This window comes from Colletotrichum jinshuiense, chromosome 2 (genome assembly GCF_051148585.1).
Source record: "Colletotrichum jinshuiense chromosome 2, complete sequence".
Classification (NCBI taxonomy): domain Eukaryota; kingdom Fungi; phylum Ascomycota; class Sordariomycetes; order Glomerellales; family Glomerellaceae; genus Colletotrichum; species Colletotrichum jinshuiense.
This window is the reverse complement of record NC_139309.1, coordinates 4,460,072-4,484,376: the sequence shown is the minus strand read 5'-3', so window position 1 is coordinate 4,484,376 and position 24,305 is coordinate 4,460,072. Positions and strand designations below refer to the sequence as shown.

At 44.0% G+C, this 24,305-nt stretch overlaps 6 protein-coding genes across 6 annotated transcripts; 2 read left to right on the top strand and 4 right to left on the bottom strand.

The window, feature by feature from the left end:
* Window positions 1-2,310: 2,310 nt before the first annotated feature.
* On the top strand, window positions 2,311-3,430 carry EsH8_II_001169 (uncharacterized protein; the record flags this gene model as incomplete). The annotated part of the gene is made up of 2 exons (XM_083264467.1): window positions 2,311-2,735; window positions 3,172-3,430. The coding sequence occupies 2 exons, from the start codon at window positions 2,311-2,313 to the stop codon at window positions 3,428-3,430; spliced, it is 684 nt and encodes a 227-aa protein (XP_083121789.1).
* A 1,854-nt stretch (window positions 3,431-5,284) lies between these two features.
* Window positions 5,285-6,490, bottom strand: EsH8_II_001168 (uncharacterized protein; the record flags this gene model as incomplete). The annotated part of the gene is made up of 3 exons (XM_083264466.1): window positions 5,285-5,869; window positions 5,918-6,245; window positions 6,297-6,490. The coding sequence occupies 3 exons, from the start codon at window positions 6,488-6,490 to the stop codon at window positions 5,285-5,287; spliced, it is 1,107 nt and encodes a 368-aa protein (XP_083121788.1).
* A 1,500-nt stretch (window positions 6,491-7,990) lies between these two features.
* On the bottom strand, window positions 7,991-8,630 carry EsH8_II_001167 (uncharacterized protein; the record flags this gene model as incomplete). Its single annotated transcript, XM_083264465.1, has 2 exons — window positions 7,991-8,264; window positions 8,326-8,630. 2 exons carry the CDS (start codon window positions 8,628-8,630, stop codon window positions 7,991-7,993), a joined length of 579 nt encoding a protein of 192 aa, XP_083121787.1.
* Window positions 8,631-9,065: 435 nt separating this feature from the next.
* EsH8_II_001166 (uncharacterized protein) lies at window positions 9,066-9,936 on the bottom strand (the record flags this gene model as incomplete). Its single annotated transcript, XM_083264464.1, has 2 exons — window positions 9,066-9,640; window positions 9,699-9,936. The coding sequence occupies 2 exons, from the start codon at window positions 9,934-9,936 to the stop codon at window positions 9,066-9,068; spliced, it is 813 nt and encodes a 270-aa protein (XP_083121786.1).
* A 1,124-nt stretch (window positions 9,937-11,060) lies between these two features.
* Window positions 11,061-12,450, bottom strand: EsH8_II_001165 (uncharacterized protein; the record flags this gene model as incomplete). Its single annotated transcript, XM_083264463.1, has 5 exons — window positions 11,061-11,176; window positions 11,229-11,775; window positions 11,825-12,138; window positions 12,195-12,240; window positions 12,298-12,450. 5 exons carry the CDS (start codon window positions 12,448-12,450, stop codon window positions 11,061-11,063), a joined length of 1,176 nt encoding a protein of 391 aa, XP_083121785.1.
* A 2,854-nt stretch (window positions 12,451-15,304) lies between these two features.
* On the top strand, window positions 15,305-16,438 carry EsH8_II_001164 (uncharacterized protein; the record flags this gene model as incomplete). The annotated part of the gene is made up of 2 exons (XM_083264462.1): window positions 15,305-15,729; window positions 15,823-16,438. The coding sequence occupies 2 exons, from the start codon at window positions 15,305-15,307 to the stop codon at window positions 16,436-16,438; spliced, it is 1,041 nt and encodes a 346-aa protein (XP_083121784.1).
* Window positions 16,439-24,305: the final 7,867 nt, after the last annotated feature.

Sequence of the window (24,305 nt, the reverse complement as noted above, 5' to 3'; positions counted from 1 at the left end):
GCCCAACTCTCACCTGCGGCACAGCGCCAGAGTCCATATGTCAGGGTCTGTTGGTTAGATGTTAAAGTGCGGGACTGCCGATATAGGAAACTAGATCGGGTTGTACCGGGGAAGTGTACATCTGATGCCTGAACGCCCCCTGCTTCTCGGGCGGGGATGCTGTAACCAAAAGCTGGCCAGAACGCCTTCGATCAATACCCTGATGGATTAGATTGAAATATTCACAGGGCTTCTGAGGTTCGATACAGCATGCCATTTATTTATTTATGGAGCTCTATTCGTATTATTCTTCATTGCCTTGTCCAACACTACCAAATGAGCTATGGTTTTCCTGGAATTCTAGGAAACCTGTTTAGATTCACATGCCAATCTAGTTCTGCACAGGCGCCTCTTTTGTCTCCAAATGTCTTCACCTTAGCCATTGACTTTGTCGGTCGGGTTGGGGCATTTTAGGGAGTCGGATGTTGCGCGACGGGCTGCTCATTGATCATAGTTCTGGGCTCGGAAAGTGAGGTGAATGGAGAAATATAATATGAATCAGATGAAGGGGAACAACTCGCGTATTGCGTCCAACCTTCTCATGCTGAACAAGTTTTCATGCCTTGTGTTCGTCATTTGTCACCACTTCGAAGATGCAGTTTCTTTGGGGAAGTGGAAAGTAAATCATTAAAGCTTGCATTGGCACACCAACAACTAGCACGTTTTCTGACATCCACCTGCCCATCCTCCTGAGCATCGAACGCAAACGCAAGTTTCTCGGTTCAGCCTTAACACATTCATGTTACAGAGTAACTCGTCACCATAACCATCTTTGAAGCCCTTTCCGAAATCATGTGTTTGCACAATTTGGCTTGCATCAGTCACGTTTGTTGCTTGCCAACCTCAGGTCCATTGTGAGGATCTGACAGGGAGGCGTGTCTCTCGGACAGAAGCGACAAATCCGTCAATTTCGTTGGCAATTCTGACATGATGGACCCAACGCAGTTTTTTATTGATTTCTGCCTGCTCTGCGACCCCGACGGTCCGTTCGAACAGCTTCTGCTCGACCTCCAGTTCCAGCGCCTTGGCCCATTGCGTTGCGCATCGCATCTAGGATGCCTGTAAATCGAAGATGAAGATGGTTGCGCAAGCCGCGCACGAGGTATTGTATGGTGTGTTTATTTTCCAATGCCAACACTAACATCACATTTTGGAGCAGTCTGTACATAGAGAGTATAAAAACGATTCTAGCGCGTGCAGCACTTGTGAGGTAGATGGTAGTAATTGAGGTGATGATGGCGGGCCAGGTCATAGGACCAAGCTTTTGTGAAAAGTCAATGATATCAGAAAAGGGGCTCATACTGGTATGAGAAATTCAAAGGAAATGTTGGTATCACAGGATACCCGTACGGGTGGAAGATCAATCAAAGAGCAAAACTGGTACTGTATTCTGTTGTGTGTGTGTAAGGAAGAAAAGAGAGGCGGCCAGCGGAAGCAGCACTGTTGAAGATATCACCGTTGGCGGCCCGGAGGTCTGCTGCCGCTATCCGTGGCCTGACCGCCTGCCCGTATTCTGGCTGGGTAATCCAACAGGAAACAATGATTTGTATTTAGTTGAGGTGGAAGGGGACAAAGAACCCGCATAAGCAGACTTACTGCTGGTGAGCCGCGTACCCCTACATGCAGCATGCACATTGCCAAGAGCTCGATATATAAAGCCATCAAGAAAAATACGAATACCAGGTGGAGCGCGTGAACAGCTTAAAATAGTGGTATATAAGTACGTATTTAGAAGTACTTATCTGTTCCCAGGCACAAACGTCAGCCATCCTCATTACAAACTTTCTCGCTTACCTTAGGGGTTAAGAACATGAACTCCCGCTCGTGGAGAATATCTGCTAGGAATTGGAATGGATTAGGTAGACTTGGCCAATGAGATTTTACCCCCCTTAATACTAGTCATGAAGTTGCCCCTGATATTAATCTCTAGTAGCGATGCAGGAACTAGAGTCATTGGAGGTTTTATGACAGTGCCCAGAAACACATGGAATGTTATCTCCTTTGCAAAATTCCAGTCTATCATCCAGATATGAAAAACAACCTAATTGTGTCTAGCGTTTGTAACTTGGAATTCGTCATCTTAAATAAGAACATATTGTTTACAATTTAATCACGGAGCTGCGTCAATAAAAGTAGCAAGGATAAATACTATGATTATTGTTTAAATGCACAGCAGCCACTTTAAAATATGAGTGAAAACGATTTTTGTCAAAATGTTTGCTTGCACTGCAAAACTTGACGCCATTTCCGATTAGTACCCGCTGGCGTACGATGAAGGCACAAGTTTCGCGGCTTTGCGCCGTGGCATCGACCGTTCTTTTCGGTTCGGCTACCGGCGCCACAGTTACTGGCGGCCGGTCTCCAATCGAATTGGCAAACGCCGCAATCAAAGACAGCCGGCTGAGCATCAACTCTGCGGTCTATAACTTCGATTTCGGCGACCCGATCTCCCTAGACTCTTTTGGAACAATAAGCGATCTCGATGCTGATAAATTCTCCGGCGCGATCCTGTCGACTGGGAGGGCGGCCCAAGCAGTAATTGGGGATAATCTGGACACAAACTTGGGCTACTTCTACACTCAAGTTCCATGTGCTGGGAGAGCTAGTAGAGAGTACGCTGTGATCATCATCTCCCTTACAGTCCCTCCAGGCGTGAGCGATCTCGTGATCAGATACCAAGTTGCGACCCAGGACCTGTAAGTAACCCTATGTGACCAAACCAGATTGGCGGAGTGGACAGACGTTTACTAGTTTTTAGGCCCACCGGCTTGTCTTTAGATGCGTTCATCATCGGTGCAGGCGATGATTACCCAGTCATTACTAGCATCAATAACATAAACGACCTGATTCCTAGGCCACAGTCTGAGCTCAAGTACAACCTAGTGTCGCTGCGTAAAGAAGTGAAGATAGGTCTTAGTCAAGGAGGAGGACCTGTCGACGTGTTCCTCGGTGTTTGTGACGTGAGGAATGGCAACTTGGACTCTGCCCTGGTATTTGACATTTCTGGCTTTCCAGCCCCGGTGGTACCACCCCCGGCGATTTACCCACCCGCAACAACCTCGACAACCTCCTCGTCTTCATCCACTACATCTTCGACTTCATTGCCTTCTGTCTCTTCTACTGAGTTATCAGTTCCAACCACAACAACCACCACTGGGTCTGTATCACAATCCACTACATTTTCGACCAAAACCCTCTCAGATACTACTTCTTCGTCTCTCACAACTTCTTCGAGAACTTCCACCAGGCTTTCAGCCACAACCGCGACAAGGCCCGCCGGGTCTGTGCCACAATCTACTACTTCGTTGTCGTCTTCAGAAACTGTGGACATCATCTCAACTACATCGTCTTCTGGTTCAGCTGGCGTCTCTTTGGCGTCATCAGAGACTAGCTCACAAGCCCAGAGCTCATCCTTGTTGACTTCGTCTCCCTCAAACTCAGGTAAACCAACAGACAGCACTGGGTTGTCCGTCGCCACTTCAACTTCTGCGGCGCCATCAAGTGGCACGAACGTGCCTAGGATTGATGAATATGTCTTTTCCGGCTGCTTAGGTTCACAGGGTGGCTTTCCCTCCTTTGTTGAGGTCGGCAGAAATCCAGCAATGACTCCGCAAAGATGTGTAGCTTTTGCTCGGGGTTATAGATACGCAGGCGTCTTCCTTGAGTAAGCATGGATCCTATACCTGCGTTAACAGGTACGAACGATAGTACTAACCTTTTCCTTTACTTAGTGCCTGCTACGGATCTCAGTCCCTTGAAGCAACAGAGTTTGTTCCTCTTGGGAGATGTTTACTCCCGTGCCCGGGAGACAGCAACCAAAACTGTGGCGGAAACGCCACAGCCAATATACCTAGGCTTCCACGAAGTCTTAGGTCTAAGCGTAGTGTTCCCTCAGGAATCTTGCTTACAACATACAACAATGTTATCATTCTGCCTAATAATACTGTAAGCAGCGGAGTTGTCGTCTCTCCAAGCCCCTCGAAAACTGGAACGAACGATACCGTCACGGGGCCCACTAATACGCCTGTTCCGGGAGTTTTCACTGTTACCACCTCCATTGTGACAACAGTAACTTATACGACCGTCAATTCCGCAAATCCTACAGCTTTCATCAAAGTTGAGCTCTGTACTACGCTGTATTTCGAGGATTGTGGCTGCGATAAACAAACCACTCCTGAGGTCAGACTAGCTACCATTGTAGTTGACTGCGATAGGTGTGGTTATAGAGGAGCAAATGTTGCCACACTTACGGTTCCAGCGGCTCCTGGAGTTGTCTATGCGCTCTCGGATGGAAAAAAGCCTGGCTCTAACGGCTCTCCGGATGCAAACAACCCAGCAGCAGTCGGCGAGACCGGTGTAGCATCTGGAGTTCTAGGCAACGGCAGCCCTACGGGAGCCGGACAAGCCGTTGCACCTACACAGAGAGGCTCAGCTGGGCCCTCAGCCCCTACTTTACCTGCTGGGGCACAAGGAGATGCCGCATCTCCGGATAACCATGGCGATTCAACACCTGCAAATCCAAAGATTGTTACTGTTGCTTCTGCCAAAGGACTTCAGGATGGTCTGAGGATGACTTGTCTCATATCTGTAATATTCTGCCTGATTGCAACGGCCCACCTTCTTGGCTTGTAAATGTTGCGTCGTGTTTTTCATTTTTGCAGTCGCCTGCATCCTGAATGGCGGTGGAGATGCGTTGAGTGGGTGCGCCCTTGTTCATCATCTCCATGCTCAAGGCTTGCTAATTGTATGCTGTATTATATTGTTCTGCAGATCGCGATCATACGCATTTCTTTGTATACAATTATTAAAATAACGGGCCCCTCAAACCATATATTACCATTACTGATATGGAACATATCGTTTGACTTCTAGGAAAGTATGGCTTATCCTACAATGTTTTTATTGGGTCTCGCATTCGCTGCGAGGTCGGTGTACGGTGCAACAAATCTCGTGGAAATATGCATAGTTTTTATCGGTGGACGCTACAATAGCGAGATAGGCATCTTCTTCAACTCCGAGATTGATGGTGTCGTTGTTGAGAAGATTTCAACACGACACTGTGCAGAACAGAAATCAAAACACCAATAAGCAATCGCTAACTCGTGATGAAGCTGGTCCGCTTATTCCGAAGGCCAACCTCGCTCAGTGGCTCTGCCTCGGCGGCATCTCAAATATCCCAAGTCGTCGAATCTTGTGCTCTTTCGTGCGGTACCGGTATCAAACGCATCTGTACCCGCATACGACACTAGTATTGGAACTGCTCGCAGAGCGACCGGCCCTCATACTGTTTGCCGCCCTCGACGCCACCAACAATCGGCCCAGACATTCTCTTGTATGTGTTGGTCGACAACTGAATGCTCTCTCTTGTAAAATTGGCAACAAATGCCTTTCCATGACCAAGGTCGTAGCGAATGGTATAGCCCGACGGCGCAGGCAGTTTCGGGGTCGGGGGATACTCGCTGTTTTCTCCCCATGGCCTGACGACAACCGAGTCTGGCTTGCAACTCTGCGAGAAAACCTTTCCGTCTTTAGTGATCCATGACGAGAAATGTTCCTTTCCATCCTTTGTCAGAGTGTCGAACCATACGAGCGAGTAGGGGCCAAGACGGGCGTGGCCCCAGTACCAAGTGTTGAACGTATCACTGAGAATCGCATCCCCCCAGTTTTTGTCGTGGTAGCCGTTACCCGTAAACTTGAAAGGGGTTCCTGCGATGGTGAAATCTGCGGTTGCAACGGCGTCGGGGACTGCGTTGGACCAATAAATGTTGGGGATAATTTCCTGGGATACGCCAGGTTTGTTGAGGTCGCAAGGGTAATGAGGAGGTGACAGCTGGCAGTGTTAGGCATCAACTGTCTAAACAAAATTATGGGCTCATACCGATCTTAGGGTAAGGGTGCCATTGACGCCAATGGCCGAATTGTCGATGGTGACAGTATATTCGGGGTTGCGATGGTCCAGGCTAGTTCCCGAAAAGGAAGCAAAAGCGCCGTTCCAGACAGAAGAGATTCCGTTCTCGTCGTTTTTGAAAGTCGCCCCTCCAGTGGCATCAACAAGTGTCGCGAATGTGGTGCCATTGGCAAACACGCCCGTGACCTGGATACTGAGCGGGCCGCCGGGGTTGCCGAGGCTCTGGGGACCGGAGTTGTAGAACACAATTGTGAGCGATTCGTTCTGGGAGGTTGTGGAAACGACGTCAAAGTACCACCTGCGAGGCATGAGCTTCAAACTGTCTTGGGTGACAGGTCCGCGCTCTTACCAATCGAACGTCGTGTCGTTGATGCCGGGCTTCATCTTCGGCCCGTCGAGATTGCCTGCAAGAGACATGACTTCCGCGGTCGAGGTGCCATTGATCAATTGAAACGGAATAAAAGACTGAGTAGCAGCACTAGCTAACTCAACTTGTGCCCAGATGGCACCAAGCAAGCCAATACCAATTGACGAGACATGCATTTTGCGAAGCAAAACTCGAAGTTGCGGGAAGATGTATGGGATTGCGAAAATGCTTAGGGTCGTGTACAGTCTTCCAGATTTTATATATTTACTGAAGCAATCATTTAAAGGCTTGCAAGTTCGCAGTCTACATCCTTCCGATTATAACATGTAGATTGCTATTCAATGTTCATTTGCTGATCCAAATAATTTTTATTACGTCTCACATCATACCTAACAGTAGCTAGCACCAACACCAATGGTCAGCCCGAATCGAAGTTATGCTGCAGTGATTAGCGATTCAACCAATGTGATTGTTTTGCACTAGTAAAGCTTCATATAGTGATAGACTGGGATGTAAGTAATCGTCGTCGACTCCGTCGCGAACTCTGTCCGCGTGATCCGCTAGGGCGCTCTGACTTCAAACTCAACCCTTGGAGAATCGTTCGGTGTTCGGTCTTGGTTTCTCGGTGACAAAGCAGATCTGGAGATCTCGGCCATAATTTAATGAACACCTTACTACTGTTAAGAGAAACGCAATCCCGATTGGACGATAAAAGGCGAGGGCTGTCCGGATCTCGGACACAATTATCCCACCGGGTGCCCACCGGATGCCCGCTCATTCACTCTTGAAAAGAGGTATCCACAAGTTTCCACAAGTCACCAAGATCAAAAGCTTGTTTTTAGTGGATATTGATAACGCCCAATGAGTGAGGGATATTTCACGTTTCTTCCGGAGTCCATAATTCAATACGGCTAATATCACAGGATGATCGTAATGCTAGCGAATAACAGGGACTCGATACGAGTGAGAACAGGTACGAGGCAAGGACTGCATTCATGCAATGATACGTAAAGGTCAGTAGGTTATAAATTCCAATATGCTCTGAATATTTAACCTACAGTGTGTTCTCGAACGCATTCTCAACTCTACCTCCGGCGTCGTCCATTGTGTTGGAAATATGGTAGAGAAATATTTGGGTCATGTTAACACCTAGCTTAAGCTTCAAGCCAGCCGCTAAAAAGTTGAAAAGTTTCAGCAGTCTGGAAAACCCACAAGAACGACGTAGTGGTATTGGTTTTCCTGAGCATATTGGACGCACGGAAATGCCAGCACCGGGATCATACATACCTGGCAATGGATGATAAGGCAAAGCTCAAAGAAATAGGAATCGTGAGCACCACTGCGACTGACGTGATAAGTATACTTATGGGTTAGGGTTCTAAAGTGAAACAAACAGTTTTCTAGGTTCCTCTACAGCGTGAATGGCATGTAAGCTCAGACTATAAACAGGTCTCTCCCGAGGTGGGATTGATTTGCGCCGTGTTGGTGATTTCTTTTTGAGGTCGCAGTCTAGCTTTGCGAGGATAGGTCTATGGCGGTTGCCAGTTGAATTTCGCTGTTTGCTCTGCCGGACGAGGGGGGATAGGTCAACCGTCAACGTGGGTAAAGTCGAACCACTTATCACCAAACAAGCATTTGGATTTTGTTTTCATCGTAGACAATTATTTGCTCCGACCCTAAACACTTCTAAGCTTCTCAGCATCCCTTTCTGCCACAGAGTCGTTGACCCTATCGCGGTCCTGTGTGCCTTTCCGAGTCTGACAGCACCTAGGCACTGCTAAGACCTTTTTCCCTGAATAATTCGTCACATCTACTGCAAACGGCAAGACAGCTTTTGCATACGCTCCCTGGTCATCATCCATCTCGATAATATTGATTTGTAGCACCTCGGGGCTGGGATCATCGGCAGGAACTAGGTGATCAAAAGTAACACCGTAATAGTCGATTCGCCTGTTGATAACAGTCAATAGTTAGTTGTAGCAGGACTCTTACAAGTAGATAAACAACTCACCTTAATGGCCTTTCATCCATAACCCAACCTAAATACTCGTCCCGAACGACAATATCGCCAAACACATCAGCACGAGCTTCCCGCCCGTAGAGATGTTTATATGTTAATGCTGCAAGCTCAGGGCCAGCTGGCTGAGGATACGGCACGGGATGGACATCGGTATGCCAGGGTATCACTGGGAAAAGCTTTTGTATAGATACCAGTGGACCCTCGATCTGGATTCTGAGGGGCCGTTCGGACGGCGGGGGGTGAAGATCGCGAGCGGGAGTTCTGATACAAGGGGGAATGTGCAACTCAAGAGCCATGTTGATCTGCATCAGAGTGAAGCATGTACACGAGATATATAGGTAGAGCAGTCGGAAGGGGAATTTTTATTTCAGTGGATGGGGGAGTGAAAGCAGACAAAGCTTGGGGGAGGCTGCTGCCTGTAAGCCGAAAGTGGTTTGTGTTTGCTGACTACGCATTGGAAGCCCCGCACTCTTGCCAGCACTTGCCAGTGGTCAATTCGCAGGGGTACAAGCGCCGCTGTGATATGGGTGAGGTACCTATCACGCTACAAGGCAAAGTACACACAACATTCCGCATACTAGCATAGGCCTTCGCTAGCCACAAGAACAAATAGTAGCAACCATATGCAGCAGCCACTACTGCAGTGTGTGATAGGATACTTTATTGCGTCTTGCCAGTAGTGATCCAGGTCCATCGACCCACGAGGTTTCATTAATCTCCCCTGAATTATTCTATTCGAAGTCTGCTTGTTGAAACCAAGGATGCTCCAGTGCCTCACGCGCAGTGATTCTTCTCGCTGGATCCAAGTTCGTCATCTTGGCAATCAAATCCCTGAGCTCCACATCCACATAATTCCACATCGCAAAAGGCTTTCTCGGCTTGCCTGCGTCGAAATCGGCCGCGAGATCGATAAGACGATGGAAAAACTGATTATCCTCGCCAACATGCTGAAGTAAGCCCTTGAAGCCATTCTCGTCTCCGAAATAAGATATATGCCTTCGGAGTATGTGCCGCCAGGCGTCCTCGCCACTCAGCTCTTCATCGCTTACAAGAAAAATCATGTCATTGAGCATCACGTAGATGGTGAGTACTCCAAAGGAGAAGATATCAGAGGGAGTGTTTTGCCGAGCTCGGGCCCAGGACTCCGGGCTTCGCCACAACTGGTTCCCACAAAGACAGCCCTTCAGGTTCTTGCCAGGTGGAAGGACTACCGCATCCTCTAAATCAGAGATCTGGACGCTGCGGATCGTGATGTCGTCCCCTGCAGCGTCTTCGTAGTCGATGAGGATGTTGTTGGGTTTGATGTCTGCAAGGACGAAGTTAGATTTAGTGACTTTAGTACTAGTCATCTAAAAGGAACCTACCAGTATGAATGATTCCTCTTTCATGGAGCCCAGCCAGGCCACTAAGAGCGCTTTTGAGAATAAATTTTCTTGTCGCTTTTGCAAGAGGCTTCTGGCTGATTTGTAGGAGGTCGCTAGCGAGGAAACGGTAGACGAGCAGCTCAAATGCAGGAACAGTGTCAATCGCTGTCCTCAGGTTGCGGCACGAGGCTAAAGAGCCCTGTAATTCTTGTTGGTATTCGAACTCTCCTGGTATCATGCTTTTGATGACGAAATCTTCCGCGCCAGCACTTGATAAATAGTTTAGCTGCCCACCCGTCTCAGTGAAATCCTCCAGTGGAATACACGCACCTCGCCCGGTAAACACATAGTAATGGGTTTCGTTGCTCAGAAAGAATCTCCTGAATGCCGTATCTCTGACCTGAGCTGCCATGAAGCACTGCCCCAATTGGGAATGGCTCAGCTTTAGAGAATGTCATTATGCAGCGGCTTGGATGACGACACAGTCGCCGGCTTGACGGAAATCCATATTTGCTGCGACACGGCCGTCGGGGCGAAAGCAATCTTTGAAAGCAGATTGCTGTCCTTGACGCCATCAAAAATGGCGCAAACCCCTCTCGCGAGCTACTGTTGTCGTTGTTGGGGTCGAAAAATTGTAGCCTGCGCTTCGGGGGCTGAGTTGTGTGCGATGGTGAGGAATGTAATGATAATAGGGGAGAAATCTGCATGTTTAAGCATGGCAAACGCGCAAGTACATGGGCGGCTCGCTTATTTCGGGCGGTTACTCAGCTCTTGCCTCAGCCCAACCAAGCTCAGCTTCTGCTAAAGCAGCAACAGCTCAGTTCCAACGATGGAAAGGGAAATTCTGGATGTCGTGTTTTTTTTTTTACTCGTACTCCAGCTGTTCCAGGTTGCACTTAGGTTTCCTCGTTTGGAAAGCCAAGTGATGGGCGACAGCTGGATCTGACAGTTTCCTCACCTGCTCGGTCACAACCTGCTTGATTCTCATATCCACGCAACCCGCAAGCGATACCGCCTACTAAGACGGAATAATGAACGACAAGCGGTCATATGGCCATATTAAACAATACGGCTAGTAACACACGCTATAGTTAGGCCCATTGCTAAGCCTACACGAACCAGGAATACTACACAATGTAACACTAATAATCTGATAGCTTGCAAAATGGCGCCCTGGTCAGGCTAGTAGCAGGGTAGAGATATGCAAATTTCCTCCTCTGTTCTCAATCTGAGGATACTCATTGTAGCTCTTAGCCATTAGCAAATATATTAGCATTGAGTTTATCCCCTTCCCTATTGAGTCAGCTTATTGCAGCCTTATGCGCTTCTCAGACGGCCCCAAACGAAACAATGGATGTAGCTTTATGCTTTTGCAGCCCCATTTGGAATCTTCGGCATCGGTATTGGGCCTCCTGGGGAATCTGCGTTTGCCGCAGTCAGAACCTCGACCCCTGTTTCCGTGACAAGTAAGGTATGTTCTTTACACTTGTTAGCACCAGACCCGAAACGCAAAATGCAGCCTGTACACACCAAACTGAGCGGTCCGCTTGCCATCAACAGTGGCATTCGTCCATTTGTCCGGCCAATATACCTCGCGAGGCTTTCCTAGCGTAAGGATCGGCTCAATAGTGAAAGCCATTCCAGCTTTGCACACTCCTACTGCTTTGTTGTTTCCGTAGTGAGGTATCCAGGGCGGGGGATGGAATTCGGTGTTGATGCCATGGCCGCCCCAGGTCGCAACGACCCTACAGCCTTTGGACCTGGCGTGTTTATCAATGACACTTCCAAATTCTCGGATTGGCGTTCCCGGCTTTACGAGCTTGATTGCCAAATCTAGGCATTCCCGTGTCGTTTCAACTACTCTGACCGATTCCGGATCCGCCTTGGCTCGATCGCCGACGTAATACGTTTCGTTTACATCTGCATGATAACCCCCGTGATACAATGAGATGTCGAGATTGAGGATGTCGCCGTCCAGGAGGATTCGCTGGTCGGGTATCCCGTGGCAAATAACTTCGTTAGGAGAAGTACAAAGCGATTTTGGGAAGTGGTTGTAGTTCAGGGGAGACGGATATGACTGCGGAATTAGAAACAATCATTGACAACTTGGAGCGAGTCATACTCACATGCCGTTCTATGCAGGCTCTGTGGCAGACCTCGTCAAGGTAGTCCGTGGAAATGCCCGGCTTGAGCTCCGCGGCAACAATGTCCAGTACTTCTCGAGCTAATCTGCAAACCTTTCGCATTGACTCTTGCGCCTTGGCGTCTAGAATTTGAATTTTCGTTCTGTTCAAGCGTCGCTCGCCCTTCGGTATACCAGTCTCAGCCCAGTCAGGGTGCATAATGGACTTGGGGACAGTCCGCCTCGCGGAAAGTGGATATACAGGTCTGACAGAGCCAGTGAAGGGGTGCGCTGGAAAAGGATTGTAGATCCCGCCAACTGTTCAGGTTTAGCTATGATGACTTGAAGGGAAGGTAAGGTTGCGTGGATATTACCAGTTTGTTTCTCCCCCGCCGTTTTGTGAAGAGATTTGTGTTGGTTCTACAACGCCAGATAAGTTAGCCTAATATCCTGGCTGGAAAGCATAAGAAAACAAACCCAGTTCCGCTTGAAGCAATCTTGAGAGCAGAAGTAGCTATCTTTTGTGCCCATCTTCAGACATGTCGGGCACTGCAAAGTTCCTGCATCATTTCCACAGTCTGCTCCCAGGCACTTCCCCTTGAATGGCAATTCTGAGATATTTTCGGCCATGGTTGCAATGGTCACTTCCGTAGATTGAATGAGGCGATGATACCAGTAATGAATCAGTTGCAAACTAGGAGGTGGAAAGAAGTGTTTTTGAAGGATCTTGCGCCCTTCAGGGGACAGAAGTGCAATTAACCATGTCGGTTGTATGGCGCTAGGGCATATTCAGCTCTTGGTATTGCCGTAAACGGTACACCAACAAACCGATGGCCAACCCCCACCTATTTATATCAAAGATCCACCAGTGAAGGCAACCATGTCTACGCTGATGTCAACACTGCTTATAAAGGAACACAAGGACCGCGCTTGGCGACTTATGTCAATTGCCCGGCTGTATTATGACACCTCCTTTAAGGGCTGATTTCTGCTGGCTGCGCGATAGGGGTTGCAGCAGGACTGTCGCTTGCTGTTAATCTACAGGTTATTAACTATACACAAATTGACGTCGTTATTCCTAATAGTCAGATGAGTTTGTGACTATTAACGATAGCGTAGCAGCCAAAAAAGCGTAGAAACTTTATTTAGGTAGAAGAATATACTCGTACTACTGAGGAGGTAAACGAGCAATGTAGCCACCATCGCTGCCAACTAAAAACACATCTGTCTAAGCGAGGCCACACCTATCTCATGCAAATAAGCCGGATTTTAATCTTACCCCTGCATTGGTCAAGTAGTGTGCTGTTTACAGCAATGTATGCTGTATGTGGATCTATCTCCCCGACAATTACCCTGTCGCTAAGCTACTTGGCCAGTCAGTATCCGTACCTGTACAATCAACAAAGAACGAAGACATCAATCAACCTACTGAAATTGGGCAGGGTTCAACCCACGCAGTCCAGCGGCATGGTGGCAGTGGGGTTACTTTACCCTCGACTGCGATCAACGGCATCGTTTTTGTGACAATGAGCATGTACTTAGGTCTGATCAGAGCGGCTTACACCTGGTCAGTCTTCTTCAGACACACATCACCGATACTCCTTTCTTTGCGTGACTGAGAGATCTTTACTTCGTCATTTTCCGTGTGTGTCTGTAGTGAAGCTAACCACTGAGCAAGAAGCAAACACTTGACCATCCTCGTAATGCTCGAAAGTGAAGATATCCGTTTAGGGTAGGCCTTATCGAGTCTAATGTTAACAAATATCATCACTTCTGCTGCTCTGAGAATGGGAAGTCATTCTATGGTAGACGGAACCTAGGGTGCTTGGCAATTGTTCGATGTGTTGTGGTGTTTTCCATCCATCCATCCCTACTGTTCCACTTCAATGCTAGAAATGGAAATTGATATGATATTGCAGTCTGGTGCATTATCTTACATCTCTGCCCCGGGGTCTCACTCTCCCTGGCGGCGCAGCAGAAACCCAGCGAGGCACCGGCCCCCAAACGGCGCTGCCTTACCATTTCATTTGCCCCACCCCAGAGTCAGCCCGTCAGCATAGCTCTTAGCTTTCGACTCTCGGCCGCATTGCCCGACAACGTGTTACCTGCCCTCCGCTTCATGGACTAATCGAGATTTATGTACATAACTGGCACCAATTACACCCTTTGTGGAAGTAAAGCAATGTATCCCTGAAAAGAGATTTTAGCAATGGGAAACTGGGGGCCTTGTAAATCATAGATAATCATCAGGAACCCAAATCGGCCAAGAGTAGATTTTCTTCCATATTAGAAAACCTGGAATTACAACGCAAAGCTACGCATATAACGTGTTGCCCATTCCATTATGGCCATCCTCCCAACTTCTCGGCTTTTTACAGCTGTGACGTCAAGAGCGCTCTGTAGCTTAATGTTTTGGTCAACAGGCTGACGAGGTCTTTGCAAAGTGCCATGATACTGTTTGCGGTTCAGTCAACTAACTAACTGTCTGAGACCGCACATCTTGACCAGGTTAAGGATCGATTGTACGTATATGCACTCGCCAGATCCTTCGACTAGTGTGCCCGCAGCACCCAGACCTTCGCCCGACAGGTCTCAAGGCAACTTACCACGCCAGACCAGCCTATTACGCGGCGCGTCCATGCCATCAATTTTAGTTTGGTCGACTTTATATCGTATTTCATATTATTAATCTGAATCGTCTAACCAGAGTTCCTCTTCCCGCAGTCCGAAGAATAAATGCTTCTATGTGGTAACATGCAGCTCAAATTTCCTTGGCACACGTAGGCCAAGGAACACTTGTCTTGAAGCTGCGATCTCGATCTCAGCTTCTCGACCTTTTATTTCCTGAAAGGGAAGAGATCAATATAAATGTTAGTTAAGACTTGGCTGGCACGAGAATCTTGGAGACAGTTTTGAGAATCAGCCTGCTTGCGCCAGAAGGATCACAAGGCTCCCAAACTGGAATGCTTTCGGAGGCTGGATAGTTTTTGTTTGTGCACTAGGGAGTAAGATATCAGAGAGACACAGAAAGGCTCAATTACCTTCGGATGTGGAAGGTCGAAGCAAGGAGCAGCATAGGAAGTCTTTTGGCACATGTGACAACACGCATATGGCGAGGCCCGTATAGGCAGTAAGAGATCGCCCGAAGCATACGTGGCCAGCCTAAAGTTAGCAATGCGAATGATACTATGACACTTGACATTCTTTGCGAGAAAAAATGACGGATTCGGGAAATCAAGTTGGAAGGGAGTGAGAGATACGGACTGCATAACATGGAAAACGGGACAGACCTAGAAAGCTCAACTATAAAGTCGAGGAACTTTTCGCTCAATTTCGTAAAGAGTTCACAGCATCAATCCAAGATACCACCAAATCACAGCCTTCAAGCAAACATCCAAGCCCTTAAATCCAGCCAGCTTCAACTTGGCACCGAGTTTTCAATACCAACTAAAGAACCCCAGCTCTCGACCTCCAGTTGCCCATCATGGCCACAGCTATCGGCGTCATCGGCAGCATTCTAACCATCTTCTCTTTCGTCTCGGACAACTTCCCAACCCCGGAGGAGAACGGCGCCACGATCAACTTCAAGGTTGGGCTCGACGGCGCAGGCAACCCACCCCTAAAGGAAGGAGGAGGCGACAAGCCCGACATCCGTCTCTGGACCGAGCAGGGGGACTTCCTCGGCATCACCATCAACGACGGCAAAAAGTGCGAAAGTGGTGCCGATAAATGTGAGACAAAGGTCACCGGGTTCACACAGCAACCCACTTACACTCTCTTTACCGGCAACACCGATGCCATATGCCTCGCCTGGAGCTCCATCACCTTCCCGGGCGGTGACAAGTACGCCGTCACCTTAGGCAATTGGGCTCGGGCTTGCGACAGGGAGTACGACAGAGGCGGGTCTTGGTAAGCGCTCCGATTCGCGACCGCTTGTTGCCTGCGTGCAGAGGGTATAGCTGCACTTAAAGGGTTCCTGAATGGCTAACGGATCTGTTTCAGGTACTACTCCGACATCATCGTACAGACAGACAGCGGCAAAGGCGAGAAGGTCTTCTGTGCATGGGTTGACCAGGACGGGGACACAAAGACCACCGGCATTCAGGTGCACTGGCCCGAGTACGGCGGAGACAACAAGAACAACAAGGACCTCAAGCACTTCTGCACCAACGACCCCGTCCTTTGGTTCCGCACGGACGAAAATCCCTCGACCGTCAGGCGCTGGAAGAGCAAGCGCGACATGTTTGCGCGCGAGCCGTCGATCTCGTACGCGTCCTCGCCGGAGTTGCAGCGCCGCGCCGCTGACGAGCAGCACGCCCGGCTGGCGCGGCGCTTCCAGAACGACACGCGCCTAGTAAAAAGTAAGTGGGAAGGCCACACGGCCTCAGGGCTCTGTAGCCAGGGAAGATCGGTCGGGCCTAGCTTCGTATCACTAAAGGAGCGCAAGTTCTGTTATATGGCAACCAAGACGCTCTATCCGTTCTGCGACGACGTAGAGGGCGGCGCCTGCTGGAACGAGAAGGAAAACAAGGTTGTGGTGAAAGGTAATAGCGGACTTCGTGTTGGAAGCGTTCCGGAACTGTCTTTTGGGGACGTTCTGAACTGGGGAGAAGATTGAAATGATATATATGTAACGGTCTGGGCTCGTATGAGGCCCTGCTGAACATCGCGGCCAGAATCAAACAATGCAATACCTACAGGTCAACCCTAACCATGCCCACTGCGGAACTTACAATACCAACAATCATATAGCCAGTACGGTATGGCACTAATCAGGCTGGCAGCCAGGGTAGAGATTCATAATTTTCCCTTTCAATCCCCATCTAAAGATACTCGCAATAGTCGCCATAGCCAGTTGCAAAATACACTTGCCTTGGACTGTCGTAAAGGGATGATTGAAATAAAGCCAACGTGGCCAGGTTTAATACTATCATAGACATGTAGCCTACAGTTGAAGGAGTACATGTAATAAAGGGTTATCTAAGGGTAACAGAGTGTTATTGTTACTATAAGTCAGCATACATTTCTAGTTCTAGTAATACAGTACGCTTAGAGCCACTACCGATAATTATGGGTACGCCGCTGGGGGCCTGTTAGCTCGCCGCTAGCCTTCTCTGTGACTTCCCTATGTGACTCGCGAAACTTGCGAGATGGCCATACACTTTTCCACACATGCTGTCAGTCGTCTAGGACATCCTGTGTCTCCTAGGTCTGGCTGACGCGTACCTTTGCTAGTCCTGTTCCAACTCACGCTCTCGTGTCCTCGTTCGGAACACCACGTGATGTGCCACAACTGAACCTGACAGCTCTCTGTCTGTTTGGTCGCATTCTGCTTGATTCCCCCATCCGCGCAACCCGGCAACCCCGCTGCCGGCGGATCAACCCTTCCGCTAAGCTACCATAGTTTCAAACACTGGAGCGAAACGAGTCCATTGCTATGTATGTATTTACCCGACTGCATGGAACGATGCTAGGGACGGTCCCAACCGAGCCAAGACCATCAGTAGAGAAGCTTTTAATGAAAATTAATTCCATTGTTGAATTACTCAGCCAGAATACAGGGAGCTGGCCAGCAGCAGCAGCCGGCTGCGGCAACGGCTGCGGCAGCGGAACCTGGAGATCCAACCTCCGGGCTGCCAATAGTGATATCTTCACTACTGCTGCTGTGCCAACCTACCTACTCTTCTATACAGAAGATATACAGAAGAATACAGTACCAGTTTTGGTCCTTTGATTACATTCGATTACTCCCGTACGGGTAACCTGTGATTCCAACACTTTCGTTGCTTACGTCCGAATTACCACCCGTACGGGTATCCTGTGATACCAACAACTATATCTCGCGTGCAAGGCAAAGGTGTTACGACCCAACAAGTTACTAAACATAACGCCCCACCCAGCAGCAAGGATGCAGGCGGTACAAGCCTTTGTATGCGTAAGAACATGGGGATCAGGCTCAGCCCAATCGGTAACGGAAGAACTACAGGAAGTCACGTGATGATAAGAAGGACTAACAACTGATAAGCGGTCCTATAGGGTAGGACCAACAAACGGGAAGCGGTCCTATAAGGGTGGACCGACACGCTAAGGGCGGTCTAATATTAAGACCGACTTCTAAGTATTAATCCCAGGCACACTGTAAAGGATTATAAAAGAGTATAAGACTCTATAACTAGGACTAGATAGATTACTCCCCTTAGCTCTTTAGTAATTAACTTTATAATTTATCTCTAAATAACTCTCTCTATCCTATATTAGTAAACTACTACTAACCCCCTCTATTAACGTATAACTAATTACTATACGACCTATAAACCCTAGTTACGCTATAACGACTTACAGTATATATACCTACTGTTAAGTATCTACTACAACGCTTGTTAGTAGAAAACACTACTATCGGATACCTAACTGTAACACTTTAATTACTCCTATTTAGTAAGTTGCCTTTAATACTTACTAAATAGTAAAACAACGATATTATGTCTACTAGAGGTGCTACCCTACAACCTCCAGCTGCACCTGCTACTCTAGTATAGAAACCAGTTACTATAGTAGCCCTAGCTATACTAAATAACTAACAACTATTCGACATGATAATATAACTCCAGGCTGAAAATAAAGAACTATACGCTTAACTTACAGCTCTACAACTAGTTTAGCCCCCCTAGGCTAAGTACCCTAACCTAGACCCTTTTAACGGAACCCTAGGGACGCTTTAAGGATACCTTACTAGGACTAAAGCCTACCTATAATTCTATAGTAACTCCTTTACTATAAAAGTAGATAAGGTATACTATACAGCATCCTTCTTAAAGAAAGATACCCTCACCTAGTTTAAACTAACTATAAGGGATTACCTAGAAAACACTAAGAAAGACTAAGACGACAAGACTAAAAAGGTCTTTAATAACTTTAACTACTTTAAGAAACGCCTTAAAGAAACTTTTAGCAACCCTAATAAGGAACAAGTAGCTGAATAGAAACTTATAAACCTAGTCTAGAAGACCTTAGCTAGTAAATATACTACCGAATTTTAATAAATCACCTTTAAACTAGACTAAAGAGAAGAAGCACTTATAGCTAAGTTCTATTAAGGACTTTATAAAGAAGTTAAGGATGAACTAGCTTATACTAACAGACTAGATGAATTTCCTAAGTATGTTGATATAGCTGTTAAAATTGACAACCGCCTATATAAGCAACAACTTAAGAGAAAGGGATAATAAACTTAGAACAGTAAGGTTAAGGCTAATATTAGTAAGAAATACCAACTAAAGTAGGGTAACTAAAACTAATATAGGAACTATTACAATAGTACTACCTATAGCTACTATAGTAGGCTTATAGACCTAAGCGCTAGTATTTAGGACGATAAACGCCTGCCTTAAGACCTTAAGACTATTAAATATTACAACTATAACAAGATAGGCTATATAGTATAAGACTACAAGCAACCTAAGCGACTTAAATTCCAACCTGTATTAAAATAAATAAGAAACATTAGCGTTATAAAAGCTACTAGGAAAGAGGAACAGCTATACAAACAGCTCTTTTAGACTACTTGCTTTAATAACAACTGTTCTATACACTAAGACAGTAAGGAGCAAGCTAGATGATACCCTAAAAAGACTAGTACTAGTAAGACCCTAGCAGTTAGCTACAAGATAAGTATAAATAAACCCCTTATTAGTAAAAACGACGCCTAACTGCTAGAATAAGGAAACAACCAACTTATCCTTAAACTTTATATAGTAAGAGACTATATTAAATAACAAATTAATAAACTATATATAGCAGATATACTAGATGCTATTAAAAAACGAATCTATATAAGGATTATAGTATAAGGGAACTCTTAATAGTAGTTCCACCTTACCTACAACCTTATACTAGCTATAAGAAAAGAATCTAAAGGGACCTATAGATTTAAAGATCTTAATAATAATAAAGAAGACTAAATTAAGAACGTTATCGTAATAGGAATCCTAAATAGATAACTCCAACTTAGTTCTACTACCCTAATAGAGGAAGAAATATATAACCCCTAACTTTAGGTGTAAAAGAATATAGCTCTAGACGAGAAGGAGGATGTAAAAACCCTCTCTATAGGATCTAGATTCACTAGGAAAGTAAACTAATAACTAGACGAGATGTTATAAAACTAATAGATTATAGGGACTTATTCCGACACCTTAAGGCTGGAACTTCAGCAGGCTATTATTAGGAGTACTAACGATTACCACCTTAGCGAGACGGATAAAGAATTCTAGATAGAGGATGATTCTAGTAAAGACAATAAAGAATATAACGACAAGTATAATATACTTACCTAACTTATAAAGAAGAAAATCAACCTTTATAACGATAAGCAGGAAGCTTATTTCTTTAGAATCCACCTAAAAGATCTAGAGGATTTCCCTAATACAAGCTTAACCCTAAGAGACTACAAGACTCTAGAAATAGAATACTCTCTCTACTACACCGTATTCTAGACTGAATATATTAAAGACGAATATACCCTTTACTTAAAAAAGAAACGCAACTATAGATTCTTCCTATAACGATATAAAGTAAACTTCATCCTAGAAGTATACTAAAACTAACAGCTACTAAAATAGAAACTTAAGAAGATAAAAAGAGGTATTACTATATTTACACCCTCTCTTAAATACCCTATAAAATATATTAATAGTAGCAACCTTTATTAGCAACACTATAGAAAGGACTAATACTAACTACACTATATACCTAAGGCTGCTACCTAGAGGCATACTAAAGAAGCAAAAGAAGGACGACCTAGCCCTTTTAGGCTAAAGATCTAATCCTTAGACAGTAAGAGATTAATAAAAAACAACCCCTATTGCCTGTAAAGAGACTCTAGATGATAATAAAACACAAGTCCCTATACGCCACTAAGGGCTAGTAAAACAATAAACACCTAAGAATTAAGGTAACTATTAATAAAAGAATAGTAACTATAATAATTAACAGTAGTATATAAGGAAACTTTATATTACTATAAATAGTAAATAAACTTAGCATCCCCTAGAGGAATAAATAAAATATATACACCCTTAGGAATATAGAAGGAACTATAGTTAAGTACAGTAGAGGCACTATTAATAAGGAGACTATATAACTCCCTTTAGTTACCTATAGCTAGAAAGAACAACTTAGCTTTAATATTATAATAATAGGAGATATAGATGTTATTCTAGAAATCCTGTAGCTATAAAAGTACAACCTATAGATAGATTAGAGAACTAGCCAGCTCTAATAGATAGACTTAGTTACTAAGTAGTACTATAAGGAACAAGCCTTAAACGAGTCTTTAAGATAATAATATATTACTTATATTAAAACTAGTATAATAGAAATAGAAAAACTATTAATAAAATACACCTTAGCAGACATCCTAGAGGAATACTATAAATACACTAAGCTGTTTATAGAAGAATTAAAAACAGGATTACCTAAACACAGCGTATACAACTATAAGATTACCCTTAAAGAAGGGATACACCTAAAATTCTATAAGATTTACAGGCTTAACGAAATAAAGCAAGAAGCCCTTAATAAGTATCTTAACGAAAACCTAAAGAAAGGTTATATTCAACCTTTTATATTACTAGCAGGATACCTTATCCTCTTTATACTAAAGAAAAACAGGAAGCTCTAATTATATATAAATTACAGGCAGCTTAACGAAATTACTATTAAGAACTACTACCTACTACTATTAATTTCTAAACTACAAGACTTACTATATAATGTAAAATAGTTTACAGCTCTAGACCTTAAAGGAGCCTACAACCTAATTAGGATTAAGGAAGGTAAGAAATAGAAAACCGTATTTTACACTAGAAGAGGACACTTTAAGTACCTTGTAATACCCTTTAGACTTACTAACGCACCCGCTATATTCTAAACTATAATTAACTACATCCTAAGAGAATTTTTAGATATTTTTATAGTTATCTACCTTAACGACATCCTTATTTTCTTACTAACGCTTAAGCTTTATAAAGAACATGTATATAAGGTACTCTAAAGGCTATAGGATGTAAAGCTCCTAGTAGAACTTAAAAAAACAGAATTTTATAGTAAAAAGGTTAACTTCCTAGGATTTACTATTACCCCTAGCGAAATCTATATAGAGGAAGGTAAAGTTGCTGTAGTTAAGGACTAGCTGCAACTAGAAACCGTTAAAGACATCTAGGTATTCTTTAGATTCGTTAACTTCTATAGACGATTCCTTAAAGGATACTCTAGTAAAATCAACCTACTTGTTAAGCTCACCCGGAAAGATACTCCCTTTAAATAGAAGGAAGAACAGGAAGAAGTATTTTAAGAAATCAAGCAACAAGTACTTTTAGAGCTAGTCTTAGTTATACTAAACCTAGTAAAACCATTTAAACTTAAAACTAATACCTTAAACTACACTATTAGAGGACAACTTAGATAATATAATAAAGAAGGAAGACTACACCCTTACGCCTTCTTCTTAAGAAAACTAAGCAGACCTAAGCTAAACTACTAAATCTATAATAAAGAACTTATAGCTATTATTAAAGTATTTAAGGAATAGAAGCTACAGCTGTTAGGAACTAAATATAAAGTTAAGGTCTATATAGACTATAAAAACCTAGTATACTTTACTACCTTAAAAGTACTTAATAAACAATAGATTTAATAGTTGGAATTCCTTTTAGAATTCAACTTCTAAATTATCTATATTAAAGGAATAAAAAACAGATGAGCAGACGTATTAAGCTGAAGACCGGATTATAAAACACTAGTATTAGAAGAAATACTAGTTATCTTTAAAACAGACGATAAAGGCAACCTAGTGCTAGTATAGAAACTCCTAATAATTAGTAATAGAATTAATACCAGCTTAACTAATAGAATAATAAGTAAAGTAATTATAGAGATTTATAGTATACTAGTATACAGCTACTAAGGCGTTACTAAGATATAGAAATACATCTAACAACACTATAATAAAAAAGCTATACAAGTAGAAGTAGCCTAAGTAATAAAGGATTATAAACTCTATAAGAAGAGTAAGAACAGCCCTTATAAACCCTATAGAGAACTATAACCCCTACTAGTACCCCCTAAAGCATAACACTTAATCTTACTAGACTTTATTATTAAACTCCTTAAGTTATAAAAACTACTTAGTAAAGTATAATACGACAGTATACTTGTTATTATAGATAGACTTACTAAGTATGCCTACTTTATCCTATACCTAGAAGCAAGTACTATAGAAGAACTTATATACACCTTCCTAAAGTATATTATTAGTAACTATAGATTACCTAAAGAAATCGTATTAGATAGAGATAAACTATTTACATCTAAATTCTAGAAGTCTTTAATTTTACAGCTTAAGGTAGATTACAAGCTATTAACCTCTTTCTACCTGTAAACTAATAGGCAGATAAAGCAAACGAATTAAACGCTAGAATAATACTTTAGATGTTATATTAACTATAATTAGGACAACTAGGTATTACTCTTACTATTAATATAGTTTATATACAACAGCGCTATAGAAGAAAGCACTTTTAACTCACCTTTCTACCTAAACTATAAATTTAAACCTATAGTATATAGCAAACTAAGGTAAGGGCCTAAGGCCTTAAAAGCTGTAGTAGATATCAACAAGATGCGTAACATCTAGAAGGAAGTTATAAAAGACCTAGAATTCGTTAGATAAAAAATAAAAAAATACGTAAACACCTTAAGGATTAGAGGACTAACCTTTAAAGAGGGGGATAGTATATACCTTATATAACGAAACATTAAAATAAAACGACTAAGCGACAAGTTAGACTATAAAAAACTTAGACCTTTTAAAATTTTAAAAAAGGTCTTAACAGTTAACTACAAGCTTAAACTCCTAGATATAATAAAATGCTACCCTGTTTTTTACATCTTACTCCTTAAACTAGTACTATAAGGATCCTATATAGAGGACTATATTATTATAGAATCTAATAAACCGGAATATAAAGTCAAACGGATTATTAACTACTATATAGAAGATAATAAAGAATAATACTTAATTAAATAGAAAGGCTATAGATATAAAGATAATTTATAGGAACCCGTTAAGAACCTCTAGTACTACTAGAAGATGCTTTAACAGTTTCACTAGACCTTAACACTAACGGCTCTAAATCGGCAAACTTGCCACCTAAACTAAACGCCTCCTAGTTAGCATCGTTAGGAATATTTAACGCCTGTAAATTGCTTACTATCTAATGCTTGTAAGCATCTAACGCTAAAGAAATACTATCTTCCTTATCTAACTTCTATATACCCCGCTTAAACGTCTCCTACTAATACTTACGTACCTTCTTCTAGATTATATAAATCTATAACAAACGACTTACAGCCTTAGCTATCTAGAACTAAAGCTAAGCAAACTGCTTGTAAAGAGCTAGGAGCTCCTTACCTGCCTTTTCTTC